General features: G+C 46.3%; 2 protein-coding genes across 2 annotated transcripts; both read left to right on the top strand.

Annotated features, from left to right (window-relative positions):
• Positions 1-774: 774 nt before the first annotated feature.
• LOC147000476 (uncharacterized) lies at positions 775-2,929 on the top strand. The gene is made up of 4 exons (XM_085833021.1): positions 775-878; positions 968-1,048; positions 1,361-1,463; positions 2,552-2,929. Exons 2-4 carry the CDS (start codon positions 976-978, stop codon positions 2,889-2,891), a joined length of 516 nt encoding a protein of 171 aa, XP_085689147.1. The 5' UTR covers positions 775-878; positions 968-975; the 3' UTR covers positions 2,892-2,929.
• Positions 2,930-15,677: 12,748 nt separating this feature from the next.
• On the top strand, positions 15,678-17,824 carry LOC147000475 (uncharacterized). Its single transcript, XM_085833056.1, has 4 exons — positions 15,678-15,760; positions 15,850-15,930; positions 16,247-16,349; positions 17,440-17,824. The coding sequence occupies exons 2-4, from the start codon at positions 15,858-15,860 to the stop codon at positions 17,777-17,779; spliced, it is 516 nt and encodes a 171-aa protein (XP_085689182.1). The 5' UTR covers positions 15,678-15,760; positions 15,850-15,857; the 3' UTR covers positions 17,780-17,824.
• Positions 17,825-18,176: the final 352 nt, after the last annotated feature.

The following is an 18,176-nucleotide window of genomic DNA, read 5'->3' as shown; positions in this document are numbered from 1 at the left end:
AACTCACTAGTAGAGCACTTTCCAAATGTATTGGTAGTCTGCGTTCAATCCCCAGTAATATACACAACCAGAAACACACACACACACAGAAGCACACATGCAGACACATGCACACGTAAGCACGCACTCACCTCACACTGGTCCTAGGTGCTGCCAGATGGGTTGGACAAGAGATTATACTCTCTGCCTTTTATGGCTCCTGGTACATCTTGGATGTCTATCTCTATCTCATGACCTCTGAGTCCCTTCCCATCTGTTCTATAGCTAAATCCTGCATTGGAGAGAGACCACCACAGATAGCCGAGTGACAGGTTTAGAAACTATTATCAAAATGCCTCTTCTTTGTTCTTTAAACAGGGTAGAAGGAGCAACACTTGTCTCTGGCTCTCTGAGGTTGGTAGGGAGCTTACAGGGGCTCTGGGAAGTGTGCCAGACCAAGGACCTGCCTAGGCCCCTCAATAAGAGGCCCTGGTGCTCTGGAGTGTTTCTGAGACTAGTACCCGTGCCACTCAGAGGGTTGAAATCTGCCAGGCTGAGCTGGGGAAGGGCTCTCAGCAACTTCCCCAACTTCTAAAGTCAAGTTCTGACCATGTGCCCGTGAGAGCCAGGAGGTGACAATGGAGATAATGCCTGTCACTGTCACCAGCCCTGTTGACGTAGGCTGGAGTGCCAAGTTGGCAAACTCAGTGTGTCCGGGAGCCTCCCCAGATGGCTTTGAGAACTCCCCCAGGAAGAGACCCCCCACCAGCTCCTTCCTGTCTCTCAGGTGGCCTGTGGCTCCTTCCTTCTGGACAGGGGCCGAAGAGGCCCCAGAGGCATATAAGGGGAAGGGAAAGAGGTCCAGGAACAAGGCACCCAAGGCGAATCCTCTCAGCCAGGTAAGCTGTGTGCCTCCCAGGGATGGACATGGCAAAATGCAGCTGGTTCCCTGTCCAACACTTGGGTGGTCTTTGTTCTTTCCCCTCAGATTTTGAGATGTTCCAGATGGAGGCCATGCTGCCCTTAGTGATTCTTGCCTTCTTGGGGACGCCCAAAGTGTTGACACAAGGTTAGTCAAGTCTGAAGTCTGCCTCTCTCTCTCTTTATCTCTCTCTCTCACTCACTCACTCACTCTGTCTGTCTGTCTGTCTGTCTGTCTGTCTGTCTGTCTCTCTCTCTAACTCTCTCTCTCTCTCTTTCTGTCTCTCTCTGTCTCTCTCTCTAGTAGCCACCTCATCTCTCACAACCCAGGAGACATGGGGGCTACTCCCACCCCTTCGCCACAGACTAAATATTGTCACGGGTCTATACTTCAAGGGTGGGAAGACATCCTCCATGTGGCTGAGTGGGTTTTATCCCTTTGGGGTCTTTATCCACACAGATTATCATGGTCCAGAAGTTGGAAAACATTTCTGCACTAGCGCACCAGAAGGAAAAAATATAACAAGTATCCGGGTATTTCTTAAGGGTAGATCGATTGCTGGGTAAGTAGGATCGGGTTCATGGCCCCTACCACTAGATCCCAGTTCTTCCTATGTCTTCAGGGCCCTTGTAGATGCTCCGCTTATATTCTACCCATGGAATCTTCACCTGCCTTCCAATGGCTCGTTAAAGGCATTGGATTAACAGAGTCACTGAGCTACCAGTCAAACCTATGGCTTGTCCCTGTCTCTAGCCACCTCTCCTGCACACAGGCCTATCCTGGCAGAATCCATTTGTAACTTCCTACTGTTGCCTCTTGGGTTGATCAAAGTAGGATGGAGATGATTCTCCTTACTGAAGTCAACCACAAAAGGCCCCTCAGACCCCAAACTTGATAGCAAAATCTGGTCTGTCAAGTTAGAGTCTAAAGAGGCAAGGGTCAGAGTGAGTCTCTAATAAGACATTAGTGGTAAGTAGGGCGTGGTTCTGCACGCCTTTAATACCAGCACTCGGGAGGCAGAGGCAGGCAGATTTCTGAGTTCGAGGCCAGCCTGGTCTACAATGTGAGTTCCAGGACATTAGTGGTAAGATATGTTGGAAGCAGAAAACCCAAAGTCAGTTCTTTGATAGTGGGGTGGGGGCAGCCCTGCTTGAGGCCTGGACTGGATTTCTGCTTTGTAATTAGAGAACACCAGACACACACATAAAAAAAATGGGTAGAATGTATGAACAGGGAAGAGAAAGATCTGGAACAGTATCAAAAATGGGGGTGCTGATGAACTTAGCAGGGTGGCTGGTGAAGTCCCCTAGTGGCATGGAAGTCACCTAATCTGTGACCTGTTGCTTATAAGTGACCTAGGCTGAGGATGTCTCAGCTTGGCCAGGGTCAGCTACCCATGGCAGTCGCTGCTCCTTTTGAAGGTCTCAGTGAGCAGCTTACCAAGGTCTTCTCTGTGATGTCTTCTGTGCTCCTGAGGGACCTGGTTCCTCTCATACTGAGTAGTGAGCTTTAGATCACAGTGTCTGAGAGTGGCATTATCTTTTTCAGTATGTCTTCAGAAGCCAAAGGAGCAGGGAGGGGTACCAAGGACCCAGGAAGTCGGGTCATGCACTGTCGGGATGAGTATTCAAGACTTCTCTTCTCTCCTAGATTTCAGATTAGCTATAATGACTACGAGGACGGTCAAGTGTATGGCTCTACTTCCGGGAATCAAATGGTAGTCAGACTCAATAAGGAAGAGTTCATCATTGCAGTCCACGGCACATACTCTCCATCTGCTTTAACTCAGATAGTCTTTACGACCACCCAGCCTCGCCAGCTGATGTTGGGGAATCACGTGAGTGATTATGAGTTCACTAGCTTCCCTGATGATCCCAGCCTTGTGCTTAAGAGTGCTTGTGTCTCTTGGAGGGTAGGTGGGATAAAGAGCATCATGTTTTTGTGGGGAAGTGTAGACAGTTCATGTGTGAAATATGGCCACTCAGGCTGAAGTGGTCTGTGTCAGGTACTTCCATACTAAACCCATGAATAAATACAACATCTGCATGACCTGTGTGTCCAAGTGCAATCCTTGGTTCTGAGAGGCTTCTGTGATCTGAAATGAAGGGTGGGTAGAAATGGATCTGGCAAAGGTTGGGGCCTGCCTACAAAGACCCTCAGCTACAATCTCTGAGGTGTTAGCACAGAGACCACCACTGTGCACTGTGCCCTGCACCAGGGCCACACCCAGCACATCTGCTGGCCCTGCAATGCTCCAGACTTCTCTGGTGACACAAGGGAGGCCATTAGTCATCTACCAATAGCTTGTTCTTATCAGGATTTTCTTTGCACTAGGAGATCAAAAAAGTGGGGCCCAGAGTAGTACAGAGATGGTTCAGTGGGTAAAATGTTTGTATCTGTTCAAGAATAAGATGTTAAGTTTGGGTCCCAAGAACCTGCCCAGAAACTGGTGCAAGTCCATAACTGCAGCACAGGGAGAAGGAAAGAGGGGTTGAGAGAGACTTACCCTCAGGGCTCTCTGGCCAGCTACTCAAGCCAAATCTGCAAGCTCTAGCTTCAGGAAAGAGATCTTACTTTACAAAATAAGTAATAGAGACCCGCACCCAAAGCCACCCAAGATCAACACCTGGCCTAGACATGTATGTATGTATATATATATATATATATATATATATATATATATATATATATATATATGTGTGTGTGTGTGTGTGTGTGTGTATGACTTCCTTAACATGTACACGCATGCACACATACAAACATATACAACACACATACACAAAACAGACACAGACACAAAAAGGGGCCAGCATTTCAGCGGATGGACTGTTTGCCATGAGGGGTCAATGCAGAAGCTCATCGCGACTGCTGAAGTGCCTGCATCCCTGGGCATATGTACAGGCAGATGTGTGAAAGCATCTCCAAGGGGTGAGGCAGATTGTGAGAGCTTCAGACATTCTTCCTGGAGGCAATGGGGTCTGAGCTTGGCTTTCAGAGAGGAGGAAGAATCAGCCAAGTAGATTCAAGGAGAAGGAAGCTTCAGGCCCAGGATCAAATATAACAAAGCAGAGGACATGCCTCTCTCTAAATCTGCCTCTCAGGTTCTCACAGTCCCACTTCCAAAATGAAGGCTTGGCTGGCTGTGGTGACACATGCCTTGAATTTCAAGGTTAGGACGCAGAGGTAGGAGAATTTCTGTGAGTTCTTGGCTAACCTGGTCTTTAACACAAATTCCAGGACAACCAGGATTACTACATAGAGAAATAGCCTCCCTCCCAATGAGGAAACTGAGGCACAGAGGACAAAGGTCACACAGAAGTAGTAGCATTGAGGTCCAGCTCCGAAGTCTGAACACTGAACCCAAACTAAGGCAAAGATTTCACAAGTAGGTTGGAGAGCTCGCTAGCATCTATGAAGCCTGGGTTCTATCCCTAATAGCACATAAATCCAGCGGTGATGGTTTGTGTCCATAATCCCACTTAGGAGGTGGAGCCAAGAAGAGCAGAACAGGAAGTTTCAGGCCATCCTCTGCTACATACTGAGTTTAAGTATAGTCTGGGCTACATGATATCTGGCTCACACACACACACACAACCACACACACACACACACACACACACACACACAAAAGAAAACAAATACTAATAAGCCCTTCTCATTTTTGCATTAGGTTACAGAGTAGCAGTAATCACATTTATTTTTGTAACACCGAGCATTAAGTCTAGGACAATGCTTTAGCTGCCACTGAGCTATATCTCCATCCTTAGGAAAAAGCTTTATAATTAAAAAACTAATTTATTGCTACATATGTTATGCACACCTTCAATCTCAGCACTCCAGGCAGGGGCAGGCAAGTCTCCGTGAGCTTGACACCACCAGTGAGATTCAAGTCAGCAAGGGTTAAACTTTTTGGAAAGTGTATGTCAGGAGCTGTACAGAAGAAAACAGAAACCTGTGGGGTTGGCTGTGGCTCCCACAGGACCTTAGTGGTCCACCTTACTGGAGTTCTATATCCTAGCTTGCTAAAGAAGAAACTTTATCTGTACCCTTTACCTTTCTTGAGGCTGGCAGTGCCTCCCGGAACCTTCATCACCACCACCACCACCATCATCATCATCGTTATCACTTCTTCCTTCTCCTTCCTTCTCTTCTTCTATAAATTGATTTTACCCTCACTTTTCAAAAATGATTTATTGATTAATATATTCTATGTATGAAGGCTCTGTCTTCATGTATACCAGAAGAGACATTTAGATCCCATTACAAATGATTGTGAGTCATTTCGTTGCTAGGAATTGAACTTAGGACCTTAAGTACTCTTAACTTCTGATCCATCTCTTCAGCAACCCCCACCCCAACACCCCTGCACATACACCTACACCTCCCCGTATGACTATCTTTAGCCTGGTCAAGTGTTATAGGCAGGTCTGGTCTGTAATCTTAGCCACTCCAGAGGTAGCAAGTTGTGGGGAGCTACCACTTTGGTAAAGCCATTAGCGTGCACAAGCTCTGAACTTAAGCTCCAGTCTGGCTCAAGAGAATAAATACATTAATTAAAATGAAATAAATAGACCATCTTCTCAGGCAGCCTCTGCTTTGTGAGGGAAGATGGAGGTCAAGCCAGGAAGATGGGGAGCAGGAGGTGGCTGGAGAAGGATCAGGAAACGCAGGGGAGGCAGTAACACCTCAACACCTTTTCAAGTCTAGCTGTCCCCATCTTTGTAAGGCTGTTCCTGCCATCCTTGGTTGTATCTACACTAAGCACACCTCTCAGGCCAAGCACTGCTTTGAGGCTGTTGATGCTGCCCTTGTTCTCAGGACTTTGGTCCTTCTGCCTAGTGAGCCTCTAGGGTCCAATGTGAGGGCAGTTAAAAGAAGGTCTAGGGAGTCCCAGGTGACAAGAATCACACAGGCTCCCATAAATGCAAAAACTTTATTCAACAATGGGATTCAGAGCCTCGTCAGCCTTGCCCGTATTAGCTCAGGGTCATCTTGTCCCCCTAACCCTGCCAAGTGAGCACTGCTGGCCACAGGGCAGGCTTTGCTCTGGTGCCTAGTCTGCCGCCTAATTAGTCTTCACCTTCTAAGAAGTAGATCCCCAGTCCGTACACATAGTCGTTGACCATCATCACCTGCTGGCCGGAACCCGCACAAGACTGCAGGGCGTGTTAACCAGAGCTCCCCGGAGGTGACCTTGCAGCCAGAGTGGGGCACCCAGGGCAGGTGTGGCCAGCAAGTGCCTGCTGCTCTGCAGGGTGTGATGTGAGCCATTCTGCAGCAGGAGGAGCACAGGTGCTCAGTAGGGAGCACTGCAGTACCAGGAGCTCCAACTTGCACTAAGTGAATCCAAGCCTTGCCCTGGTTCCTAGAGGTAGCCTTTACCAGCCGGACATGAGACTGTGTCTCCTTCCCTCTTCTTCCCATTAGGACACACCCCTCAGTCACTTCTTGAAGACATTTTTTTTTTTTAATAAAGGCAATTTTCTGTCTCTGAAGCTCGTCCTGAACAAGCTATGTAACCAAGATGATTGATCATGAACCCAGATTCTCCCCGCTCGGCTTCTTTTTTTTTTTAAAGATTTATTTATTTATTATATGTAAGTACACTGTAGTTGTCTTCAGACACTCCAGAAGAGGGCGCCAGATCTCGTTACAGATGGTTGTGAGCCACCATGTGTTTGCTGGGATTTTTACTCTGGACCTTCAGAAGAGCAGTTGGGTGCTCTTACTCACTGAGCCATCTCACCAGCCCCCCGCTCGGCTTCTTAAGTGCTAATATTACAGATATTCTTGACCATCTCACCTATTTTGTGTGTGTGTGTGTGTAAGTGTACAATGTCTTGAATGTGGATGTCACAAAAATAGCTTTAAGGAGTTTTTACTCTCCCGTTCCATAATGCAGTTCCCAGGGATCAAATCCTTTATGTTGGGCAGCAGGGGCCTTTATGTCATCACATGCTGAATTGTCTGTACCAGTTCATGATGATGATGATGATGATGATGATGATGATGACGTCGACGAGAAGGAAAAAGGAGGATGACAAGGAAGGAATTCATGATGATAATAATGGTGATAGTCTGTGGTACTCAAGATTGGAACGAGGAAAGCACTCCATTGAACTATATCACCAATTCTCTCTCTTTCTCTCTCTTTTTTTAGAGGTCTTGTTTTAAGAGATTAATTGAATGAAACAAAATTAATCAATTTTGGTTTTTCAAGAATGCGATTTCTCTGTGTAGTCTTGGCTGTCCTCAGTTCTCTCTGTAGACTAAGGCTGGCCTTAAGCTCAAAAAGATCCACTTTCCTCTGACTTTGTGCTGAGATTAAAGATATGTGCCACTACCACCTGGCTCTGATTTTATTTTTTATTTATATAAATTCTGGTCCTCTACAGGCAGCAAGTGCTCTTGACTGCTGAGCCTTCTCTTCAGCACCCCTTCCCCAAAATACTGTCCTTTTACTTACTCACTTGGCAACAGGATTCTTGGCAGACACTGGTGAGGATGGTCAAGATCTGCCTGTCAGAAGAGCAAGCACAGGGAAGTCCATTTCACAGCCTGTGACAGTAGGCAGGGACATCTCTCAGCATACATGAGCTGTTTTTGTCATTGCCAATGCGCTGTAAGGTCACCAGAAGTTCTTGGAAGAGGGACTCTTCAAGGCTCTGTGATCCTACCTGAACCAGGAGTCTGTCTCTTGAAGATGAGCCCCACCCTTACCCAAGCCTGGGCATTCCAGCTTAGTGGGCTTTCCCAGGTCAGGCTGGTGAAAGCAGAGGCCAAGGGACTGCTAGGTACAGTTAGGCGTGTGAGACCAGAGCATTCTCTCAGGGCCACAGGAAGTGGGCATACTGGATGTGCTGTGGAGCAGCCTGGGAGCCAAAGTTCTCTCACCAATCAATTGTGCTTGTAGTATCCATGAATACTCGAATTCCCTGGCTCTCCCCCTGCTCATAACCATTATGGAGAAGAAGCAGGTGTCCTCATTCCTACCACTCTCTGAGGAAAGTGAAGCAATGGCCAACAGGAGAGTTCTCAGGCTAGCCCTGGACCTCTGGTCTTGAACTCCTGTAATGCTAAGGCTGGCTTTTGGCTCTATAGGAGTGACTGGTGAGGAGAATCAAGGTAGACTAGGTTGTACAAGATCAGTTCTCAACCTGTGGGTGGCGACCACAGAAAAACATGTATTTTCAATGGTCTTAGGAACCCTCAGCCATGAATATATTTCCTTGCTACTTGATAACTATAATTTTGGTACTGTGAGGTGTCTCCTAAGACCATCTGGAAATATGCATCTGATGGTCATGACCCACAGGTTGAGGACTGTAAAAGTAGCTTTATTCGGGGGAAGGAACTGTTACCTCTGACACTTATTGCCTCTGTCTGCTAACCTAGGCCTTGGAAGCTTCTAGCCTCCATACACTCTAATCTAGACCTAGAATGTTTTCACCCTCTGAAACTTGATTCTCTAAAGCTCACCCTTACTAGTTCCTTCTGATTCCGGGCACGCTGGTGGAACTCATTTTCTCTGGTTCAAATTCCTCTCCAACTTGACTGATTCAGTCTTCTCTCTCTCTCTCTCTCTTTCTCTCACACACTCTCTCTCTCTCTCACTCTCTCTGTCTCTGTGTCTCTGTCTCTGTGTCTCTGTCTCTGTCTCTGTCTCTCTCTCTCTCCTGATTTGCTTTGACTGACCGCAGAGTAACTCTAACAATCTGCTCTAATCTTCAGGCTCCTTCTCTATATCTGGCTCTTTCTGTCTTTAGCTGCTTCTAGCTTGGTTTCTCTTCAAGCTGTCTGTAAAACTCTCCCAGGAAACCTACCTTCTCCCTTTCTATCTGCACTGCTTTCGCAAGTAGCTTCCCTTTCCTCTCTCTTCTCATGAGAGTTGAGCATATCCTGTTCTGTCAAATCTTTCACTTTGTCTGCCACTCAAGTAGACATCACTTTCACCCATGGGTGCTTCCTGTTACAAACTAAATTTACCTTTATTGTTTGGGCTTAAAGGTGTGTGCAAAGGGCTGAGCCACACCACAACTAGTCTTTGTCAGTGAGTAACAATGTCAGAGTTCACAGTGTGATCAAATATTCTGCAACAGAGAACCACTGTTCTAGAGGATTCAGGAGCCATACACACGTGGCAAGACTTCTTGGCATCTCGGTTAAACATCCAATTTAAAAATTGAAGATCACCAGTGGTGGGTAAAGTGGACACTGTGGAACCTTCTTTTCCCACAGGCTTGCTTATATGGCTTAAGAAGGCTCTAGGGCTGCTCTCCTCACATGCATGCAACATGTAAAATGCATTGTGGTTCAGACCATGCACCTGTGTAACACTCCAACATCACTGCTGTTCAGTATTTACCAGATAACACTGCTTGGACATGGGTTCAAGACAATAGAAAGCCTTCATTAGCCGACCTGTGACTACACTATATCGGGTGTTTGAGATCCCAGTGCAGCCCTGAGCCTTTCTCAGGATGAGCTTTTAAGCATAGAATCCATGTTTTGGGTTGACACACTTCAGTTAACAATTTAGTTAGCCAGAAGCAGACCTACAGAAGCCCAAAAGCAAGGTTAGTATGTTTTGAGACTTTCCCAAAACTATCTGGACCTTGATGGATTTGACCTTTGTTCATGTTTCTTTAATTGTTTTTCAGCAGGTGGTGCTGTCCAAGTGTTGAATGACACTTCCGTTATACACTCAGTTGTGCTAAGGTCAGGCCCTGTTACAGTCATGTGAACTGTCTCTGAAAATAAGCAAAACAACAAGAGCAGCAGCAATAACAACATTTCCCCTCTCTCTGCTTCTGATTCTTCTTCCTCCTCTTTTTCTTTTGTTGTTGTTGTTTTTCCTTTGAGTCAGGATATGAATTATGTCCGTCCATCTGGCTTCAGACTTACAGCAATCCACCTGCTCCTGCCTCCTGCAGTGCTGGGATCAAAATCATGTTCTAGGATGCCTGGCCTATTTAGGCTGTCGTGAAGCATAATCTCATGGACCACACACTGGCCTTTAATTTGGATGTAGCAAAAGAAGATGGCCTTGAACAGCAACACTTCCCCCTTCTCTTCCCAGTGCTGTGATTACAGGGCTTTGATGTCATATCCAGTTTAAAATGTTTCATCTTTATTCATAACAAAGGTAGCACACTACAGATGTTCAAACCTCAGACAGCACATAATTTGTATCAATGTGTATGTAAACTAGTCCAAAGTCATCTTACTTGACTTTCATACCTCAAATCAGAGACAACTGTTGAACAGAATCTAAAGACAAATGCCAAACCAGGTTAAAGAGAGCAGCAGACAAACTGGCAAATAAGACCACAGCTTTCCTGTCACAGAACCCAAGTAACCACTGGCCTGTAGCTTGGTCCACACTTCAAACTAGGAAGCATTTCTTTTTTCTTTTTCTTTTTTTAAAGATTAATTAATTATTTACATAAGTATACTGTAGCTATATTCAGACACACCTGAAGAGGGCATCTCATCTCATTATAGATAGTTGTGAGCCATCATGTGTTTGCTGGGATTTGAACTCAGGACCTCTGGAAGAACTGAGCTTTCTTGTCATAGAACCCTAATAACCACTGAGTCTGTAGCTTGGTCCAGACTTCAAAGTAGCAAGGATTTCTTTTTTCTTTTTTTTATAGATTAATTAAGATTAAGCTCTTTACTTCTGAGCCATCTCTCCAGCACCCAAAGATTTATTTATTAATAATATGTAAGCACACTAGCTGTTTTCAGACACACCAGAAGAGGGCATCCAATCTTATTACAGATAGTTGTGAACCACCATATGATTTCTGGGATTTGAACTCAGGACCTCCAGAAGAGTAGTCAGTGTGCTTAACCACTGAGCCATCTCTCTAGCAGTAGCAAACATTTCAAGTAAACCTTATGAACACATTGTTCCCATTCACAAAAGAATACCTGAACTTGGAGAGTTCATCAACCAAACAACCTGAAACTTTCTGGGGATCTCACCAGAAACCTCACTTACAGTAGGAAGACCTGCCTTAAATACTCCATGGCTCTTAGTTGTCTTTGGTGAGAGAGTAATTCCATCCAAGGCACCTCTAGAGCCACCATAGAATCTCATTGACCAAAGGAGAGAAAAGGAAGGAAAAGGAAAATTGTTTTCACAACCCTTTGAGATGCAAATTGAGAACCCCAAAATGGAATATGTGGTGGCTGCCTTAGTTAGGGTTTTACTGCTCTGAATAGACACTGTGACCAAAGCAACTCTTATAATGACAACATTTAATTGGGGCTGGCTTAGAGGTTCAGAGGGTCAATCCATTATCATCAAGGCAGGAACATGGCAGAGTCCAGGCACGCATGGGGCAGGAGGAGCTGAGAGTTCTATGTCTTTATCTGAAGGCTGCTAGCAAAATACTGACTCATGGGCAGCTAGGATGAGGATCTTAAAGCCTAAGCACACAGTGACAAGCCCACTCCAACAAAGCCACACCTCCTAATAGTGTCATCCCTGTGCTGAGCATATTGAAACCACCCCTGATGTATAAACTGATGATGTCACTTCAAGGTGTGGATAAGGGGAAGGAGGGAGAGAGAGACATAGAGAGAGCAGGGACAGTCAGAGACATCCAGAAGAGAGAAAAAGAAGCAGACTGAACATGGCCAAGAGAGAAGCAGGTGCAGAGGCAAGAGAGAGGAACATGGAAAGAGGGAGCCCAGGAGGTCAGAAGAAGAGGAGGAGAGGAATACAGAGAGAGATGGGGCAGGGGAGACAGAGAGTAAGAGTGAAATATCCAGAAGGAGCAGGCTTACAAGGAGAATGAGTAGCTGGGGGAGGGAAACCCATGAGGTGGAAGGTGTTTAGCAGGGGAGGGGATGAGAAGGGCTGGGGGGGCCTGCCTGGACTCTGAAATGTACAACAGATACTTGAGATAGGAGGGAGCCTGGGAGCCAGGTGTGCTGTGTATGCTAATGGGCAACAGAGGTAGCCTTTTGCCCATTCTACCAATGATATGGGAAATGACTTCTTTTAGTAGAGGGAGCCAGCTTCACAAGTTCCAGAGGAATGGTGGCTTTTATCTAACCACCTCCTATAGGACAGGCCAGGCCAGGCCTTCTAGATGTCTGGACTGCCTTCTGCAGTTTTAGAGTCTGCAGTGTCCTTTGGATCCATCTGTGGACGGAATGGCAGTTAAATGTGACTTTGCTCTGAGAAGTCCACATCCACATTCCCAAGGTGCTTTAGTCTTTCTGTGAGCAGCTGTCTGTTCTTAATGAAGACCGACTCTGCTTCATACAGGTTATCCTGATCTTACTTTCTTCATTGAAGCCAAAGATCTGGTTTTATGTGAGTCAAGGTCCCCAAAAGATGAAGGGAACTCCTCATGGGTACTTGCCTCATTCTCTGCTAATCCTGCCAACAACAAAATGTTTGCATAGATTATTTGATGCCACAGAGTGCCTTCGGGGACTTGACATCTTGATGGAACCAGGTTTCTTATTCAGATAATAGCCTCTATATCCTAGGCATCTCACTGTGTGGGCTATTATTTCTTCTCTTTAGGAGGATGAGGAAAATCCCACTATGGTTACAATAACCTATGGAATTATCTTATAGATAGAGATATGTCTGTTTTTTAAGAGTTAATCCAGTGTGTAAGCTAAAGACGGCTCCTCAGGAAGCCTGGCTCACCTGAAGCTATATAAAAGAGGTAGGAGGGACAACTATTCCTTTAATGAGGTGAACTCTTTCTTCCCAGAATTCCCTCCTCTGGGCAGATGCTCCTGGGCTGTCCAGGAGGCTCTCTGTTGGAGCAGCCTCCCTTTCTGAGTTGTGTCTTCTTTTTCTCTTCTGTTGAATGGTAACCAGAGCTAAGTACAATTTCCTGGCACTCTGGGGCTTCCTTATGCTTTCTCTAAAGCTCCCTTCCTGGCTACGTGGCCAATTGTCACCATGTGTCTACTCTCTATAGTGGCTTAACTTTTATGTCTTGGTTCACTATCTTGGATGAAAAGACATCCAAGATTGTTCATGTTCCCCAAGGAAACGTCTCATACAATACTTAATCCTCTTCCTCCCAAGTTTTTGATTACAGATGTGATACCGTGCCCAGTTTATATAGTACTGGGTATCGAATCCAGGTGCATGCTGGGAAAGCACTCTGCCAATGGAGTTGCACCCTTAGTCCAGGAATGGACTCTTGAATTTTATACTTCATCTGGGACTGGCCTTGCCTAGGAACTTTGTATCACTGTCATAGGGGCCAAACAAAGAAATGAACAAACATAACCTCTACATCAGAGCTGAAGATCAGGTCAGTGGTAGAGCACTTGCTGCACACAGTGAGATCTTTGGTTTAATCCCGAGTACCAACAAATAAAGAAATGAAAAGAAAGACCCCCATGTTGTAGTTTTAGTGATGCTGGTTTCCGGGTCAAGCTTTTTATTTACATTTCAATCAAAGAGAATTATATATAAAAGATTTTGTTACCAGCTGTTTTTAAGTGTCTTAAATTAAGTAAAATGTAGCCTAAAGGCTGGCACTCAGGGATCAATGTCTGATTATCCATAGCTCTGTGTCATCCCTCGATTTACTTGGATATCTAAAATAAAAATTCAAGTGTGACTTGAGACAGGCTGTTTTTGTTTGTTTTGACAGGGTTCATTTATGTAACCCTGACTTTCCTGGAACTCTCTATGTAGCCCTCTCTATGTGAAAATCTCTGTGGATCCTCACAGCAACACTAAGGGCAGATCCTGTGATTTTCTAGATATAATAGATGAAAAGCTCGAGGGACAGCAGCCACCCAGTTCACCCTTCACATCCCTCATGAAGCTGGGCTTTACATCAAGTCTGAGTTCCATACTGTATCAGCAGTCGTGACCTTGTACTATTTCCAGAGGCCCTGAGGATGTCCTTTCTAACAATGTTCCCTGCCCCAGGTGGGGTAATAAATAGCCTTATCTCCTCCATCATTATCCTCCTCCATCCCATCTTCCCAGACCATTCCAAAGGGATGATTTTCAGTCACCAACATGAAGTCTTGACAAATACATCTTTGTGTTCCTTTCATGTGTCTTCCTTCAAGAAGGGACTGAGCAGGGACAATGAGGATAGACAGAAGGAAGTACATCAGACAGAGGCAAGCTACCCAGGACCCAAGCCCTGGAGAATATCACCACCCAGATAAAGAAAGGGCTCCTGGGGCTTGAGGAGGGGATAAGGAGATGGCTCAGCTGGTAAAACATTTGCCATCAAGCAATAAGGCTCTGAGTTTGATTCCTAGCACCCACAGAAAAAAGCTGGGTGCACAGTGAGTACTTGTAATACTCATGCAGGAAAAGCAGGAGACAGGAGATCCTTGGGGCCTGCTAACGAGCCAGTCCAACTGAATCAGTCACTCGAGGTTTAGTGAGACAGGGTCTCAAAACATAGGCATAAAGGGCTGGACAGGTGGTTCTGCAACTGTGAACACTGACTGCTCTTCCAGAGGTCCTGGGTTCGACTCACAGCACCAATACAACTGTCTATAACTCCAGTTCCAGGGTATCTGTTGCCTTCTTCTGGCCTGCAAAGGTACCAGGCGTAAACCTAGTGTAGATACATATATGCAGGCAAAACTCCCATTTATACATTTTTTCTTTAATTAAAAAATAGGAAAATTCCAGTTGTGGGAAATGAGGCCTTTAGTCACAGCATTTGTGAAGCAGAGGTAGATCTCTATGAATTTGAGATAAATCTAGTCTATGTTGTGAGGTCCTGGCCAGTCAGGGTCATAATACAAAGATCCTACCAAAGAAAGAGAAGAAGGAGAAAGAGAAGGAGGAAGAGGAGGAAGAGGAGGAAGTGGTCGAGGAGAGGAGTAGGATGAGGAAGAGGAGGAAGAGGAGGAAAAAGGAGACAGGTGATGATCATCAACATGTGCACACACATCCATGTACACCCACTCCTTATTAACAAGACAGTGACAAAGAGGAAACTGTCCTTAGATAACTCACTAGTAGAGCACTTTCCAAATGTATTGGTAGTCTGCGTTCAATCCCCAGTAATATACACAACCAGAAACACACACACACACACACAGAAGCACACATGCAGACACATGCACACGTAAGCATGCACTCACCTCAGGCTGGTCCTAGGTGCTGCCAGATGGGTTGGACAAGAGATTATACTCTCTGCCTTTTATGGCTCCTGGTACATCTTGGATGTCTATCTCTATCTCATGACCTCTGAGTCCCTTCCCATCTGTTCTATAGCTAAATCCTGCATTGGAGAGAGACCACCACAGATAGCCGAGTGACAGGTTTAGAAACTATTATCAAAATGCCTCTTCTTTGTTCTTTAAACAGGGTAGAAGGAGCAACACTTGTCTCTGGCTCTCTGAGGTTGGTAGGGAGCTTACAGGGGCTCTGGGAAGTGTGCCAGACCAAGGACCTGCCTAGGCCCCTCAATAAGAGGCCCTGGTGCTCTGGAGTGTTTCTGAGACTAGTACCCGTGCCACTCAGAGGGTTGAAATCTGCCAGGCTGAGCTGGGGAAGGGCTCTCAGCAACTTCCCCAACTTCTAAAGTCAAGTTCTGACCATGTGCCCGTGAGAGCCAGGAGGTGACAATGGAGATAATGCCTGTCACTGTCACCAGCCCTGTTGACGTAGGCTGGAGTGCCAAGTTGGCAAACTCAGTGTGTCCGGGAGCCTCCCCAGATGGCTTTGAGAACTCCCCCAGGAAGAGACCCCCCACCAGCTCCTTCCTGTCTCTCAGGTGGCCTGTGGCTTCTTCCTTCTGGACAGGGGCCCAAGAGGCCCCAGAGGCATATAAGGGGAAGGGAAAGAGGTCCAGGAACAAGGCACCCAAGGCGAATCCTCTCAGCCAGGTAAGCTGTGTGCCTCCCAGGGATGGACATGGCAAAATGCAGCTGGTTCCCTGTCCAACACTTGGGTGGTCTTTGTTCTTTCCCCTCAGATTTCGAGATGTTCCAGATGGAGGCCATGCTGCCCTTAGTGATTCTTGCCTTCTTGGGGACGCCCAAAGTGTTGACACAAGGTTAGTCAAGTCTGAAGTTTGCCTCTCTCTCTCTTTATCTCTCTCTCTCACTCACTCTGTCTGTCTGTCTGTCTGTCTGTCTGTCTGTCTGTCTGTCTGTCTCTCTCTCTCTAACTCTCTCTCTCTCTCTCTTTCTGTCTCTCTCTGTCTCTCTCTCTAGTAGCCACCTCATCTCTCACAACCCAGGAGACATGGGGGCTACTCCCACCCCTTTGCCACAGACTAAATATTGTCACGGGTCTATACTTCAAGGGTGGGAAGACATCCTCCATGTGGCTGAGTGGGTTTTCACCCTTTGGGGTCTTTATCCACACAGATTATCATGGTCCAGAAGTTGGAAAACATTTCTGCACTAGCGCACCAGAAGGAAAAAATATAACAATTATCCGGGTATTTCTTAAGGGTAGATCGATTGCTGGGTAAGTAGGATCGGGTTCATGGCCCCTACCACTAGATCCCAGTTCTTCCTATGTCTTCAGGGCCCTTGTAGATGCTCCGATTATATTCTACCCATGGAATCTTCACCTGCCTTCCAATGGCTCGTTAAAGGCATTGGATTAACAGAGTCACTGAGCTACCAGTCAAACCTATGGCTTGTCCCTGTCTCTAGTCACCTCTCCTGCACACAGGCCTATCCTGGCAGAATCCATTTGTAACTTCCTACTGTTGCCTCTTGGGTTGATCAAAGTAGGATGGAGATGATTCTCCTTACTGAAGTCAACCACAAAAGGCCCCTCAGACCCCAAACTTGATAGCAAAATCTGGTCTGTCAAGTTAGAGTCTAAAGAGGCAAGGGTCAGAGTGAGTCTCTAATAAGACATTAGTGGTAAGTAGGGCGTGGTTCTGCACGCCTTTAATACCAGCACTCAGGAGGCAGAGGCAGGCAGATTTCTTAGTTCGAGGCCAGCCTGGTCTACAATGTGAGTTCCAGGACATTAGTGGTAAGATATGTTGGAAGCAGAAAACCCAAAGTCAGTTCTTTGATAGTGGGGTGGGGGCAGCCCTGCTTGAGGCCTGGACTGGATTTCTGCTTTGTAATTAGAGAACACCAGACACACACATAAAAAAAAAATGGGTAGAATGTATGAACAGGGAAGAGAAAGATCTGGAACAGTATCAAAAATGGGGGTGCTGATGAACTTAGCAGGGTGGCTGGTGAAGTTCCCTAGTGGCATGGAAGTCACCTAATCTGTGACCTGTTGCTTATAAGTGACCTAGGCTGAGGATGTCTCAGCTTGGCCAGGGTCAGCTACCCATGGCAGTCGCTGCTCCTTTTGAAGGTCTCAGTGAGCAGCTTACCAAGGTCTTCTCTGTGATGTCTTCTGTGCTCCTGAGGGACCTGGTTCCTCTCATACTGAGTAGTGAGCTATAGGTCACAGTGTCTGAGAGTGGCATTATCTTTTTCAGTATGTCTTCAGAAGCCAAAAGAGCAGGGAGGGGTACCAAGGACCCAGGAAGTCGGGTCATGCACTGTCGGGATGAGTATTCAAGACTTCTCCTCTCTCCTAGATTTCAGATTAGCTATAATGACTACGAGGACGGTCAAGTGTATGGCTCTACTTCCGGGAATCAAATGGTAGTCAGACTCAATAAGGAAGAGTTCATCATTGCAGCCCACGGCACATACTCTCCATCTGCTTTAACTCACATAGTCTTTACGACCACCCAGCCTCGCCAGCTGATGTTGGGGAATCACGTGAGTGATTATGAGTTCACTAGCTTCCCTGATGATCCCAGCCTTGTGCTCAAGGGTGCTTGTGTCTCTTGGAGGGTAGGTGGGATAAAGAGCATCATGTTTTTGTGGGGAAGTGTAGACAGTTCATGTGTGAAATATGGCCACTCAGGCTGAAGTGGTCTGTGTCAGGTACTTCCATACTGAACCCTTGAATAAATACAACATCTGCATGACCTGTGTGTCCAAGTGCAATCCTTGGGTCTGAGAGGCTTCTGTGATCTGAAATGAAGGGTGGGTAGAAATGGATCTGGCAAAGGTTGGGGCCTGCCTACAAAGACCCTCAGCTACAATCTCTGAGGTGTTAGCACAGAGACCTCCACTGTGCACTGTGCCCTGCACCAGGACCACACCCAGCACATCTGCTGGCCCTGCAATGCTCCAGACTTCTCTGGTGACACAAGGGAGGCCATTAGTCATCTGCCAATAGCTTGTTCTTATCAGGATTTTCTTTGCACTAGGAGATCAAAAAAGTGGGGCCCAGAGTAGTACAGAGATGGTTCAGTGGGTAAAA

This window comes from Mus caroli, unplaced genomic scaffold (genome assembly GCF_978045245.1).
Source record: "Mus caroli unplaced genomic scaffold, Mus_caroli_1 scaffold_18, whole genome shotgun sequence".
NCBI classification, from domain to species: Eukaryota; Metazoa; Chordata; class Mammalia; order Rodentia; family Muridae; genus Mus; species Mus caroli.
This window is presented reverse-complemented; position numbering and strand designations above follow the sequence as displayed.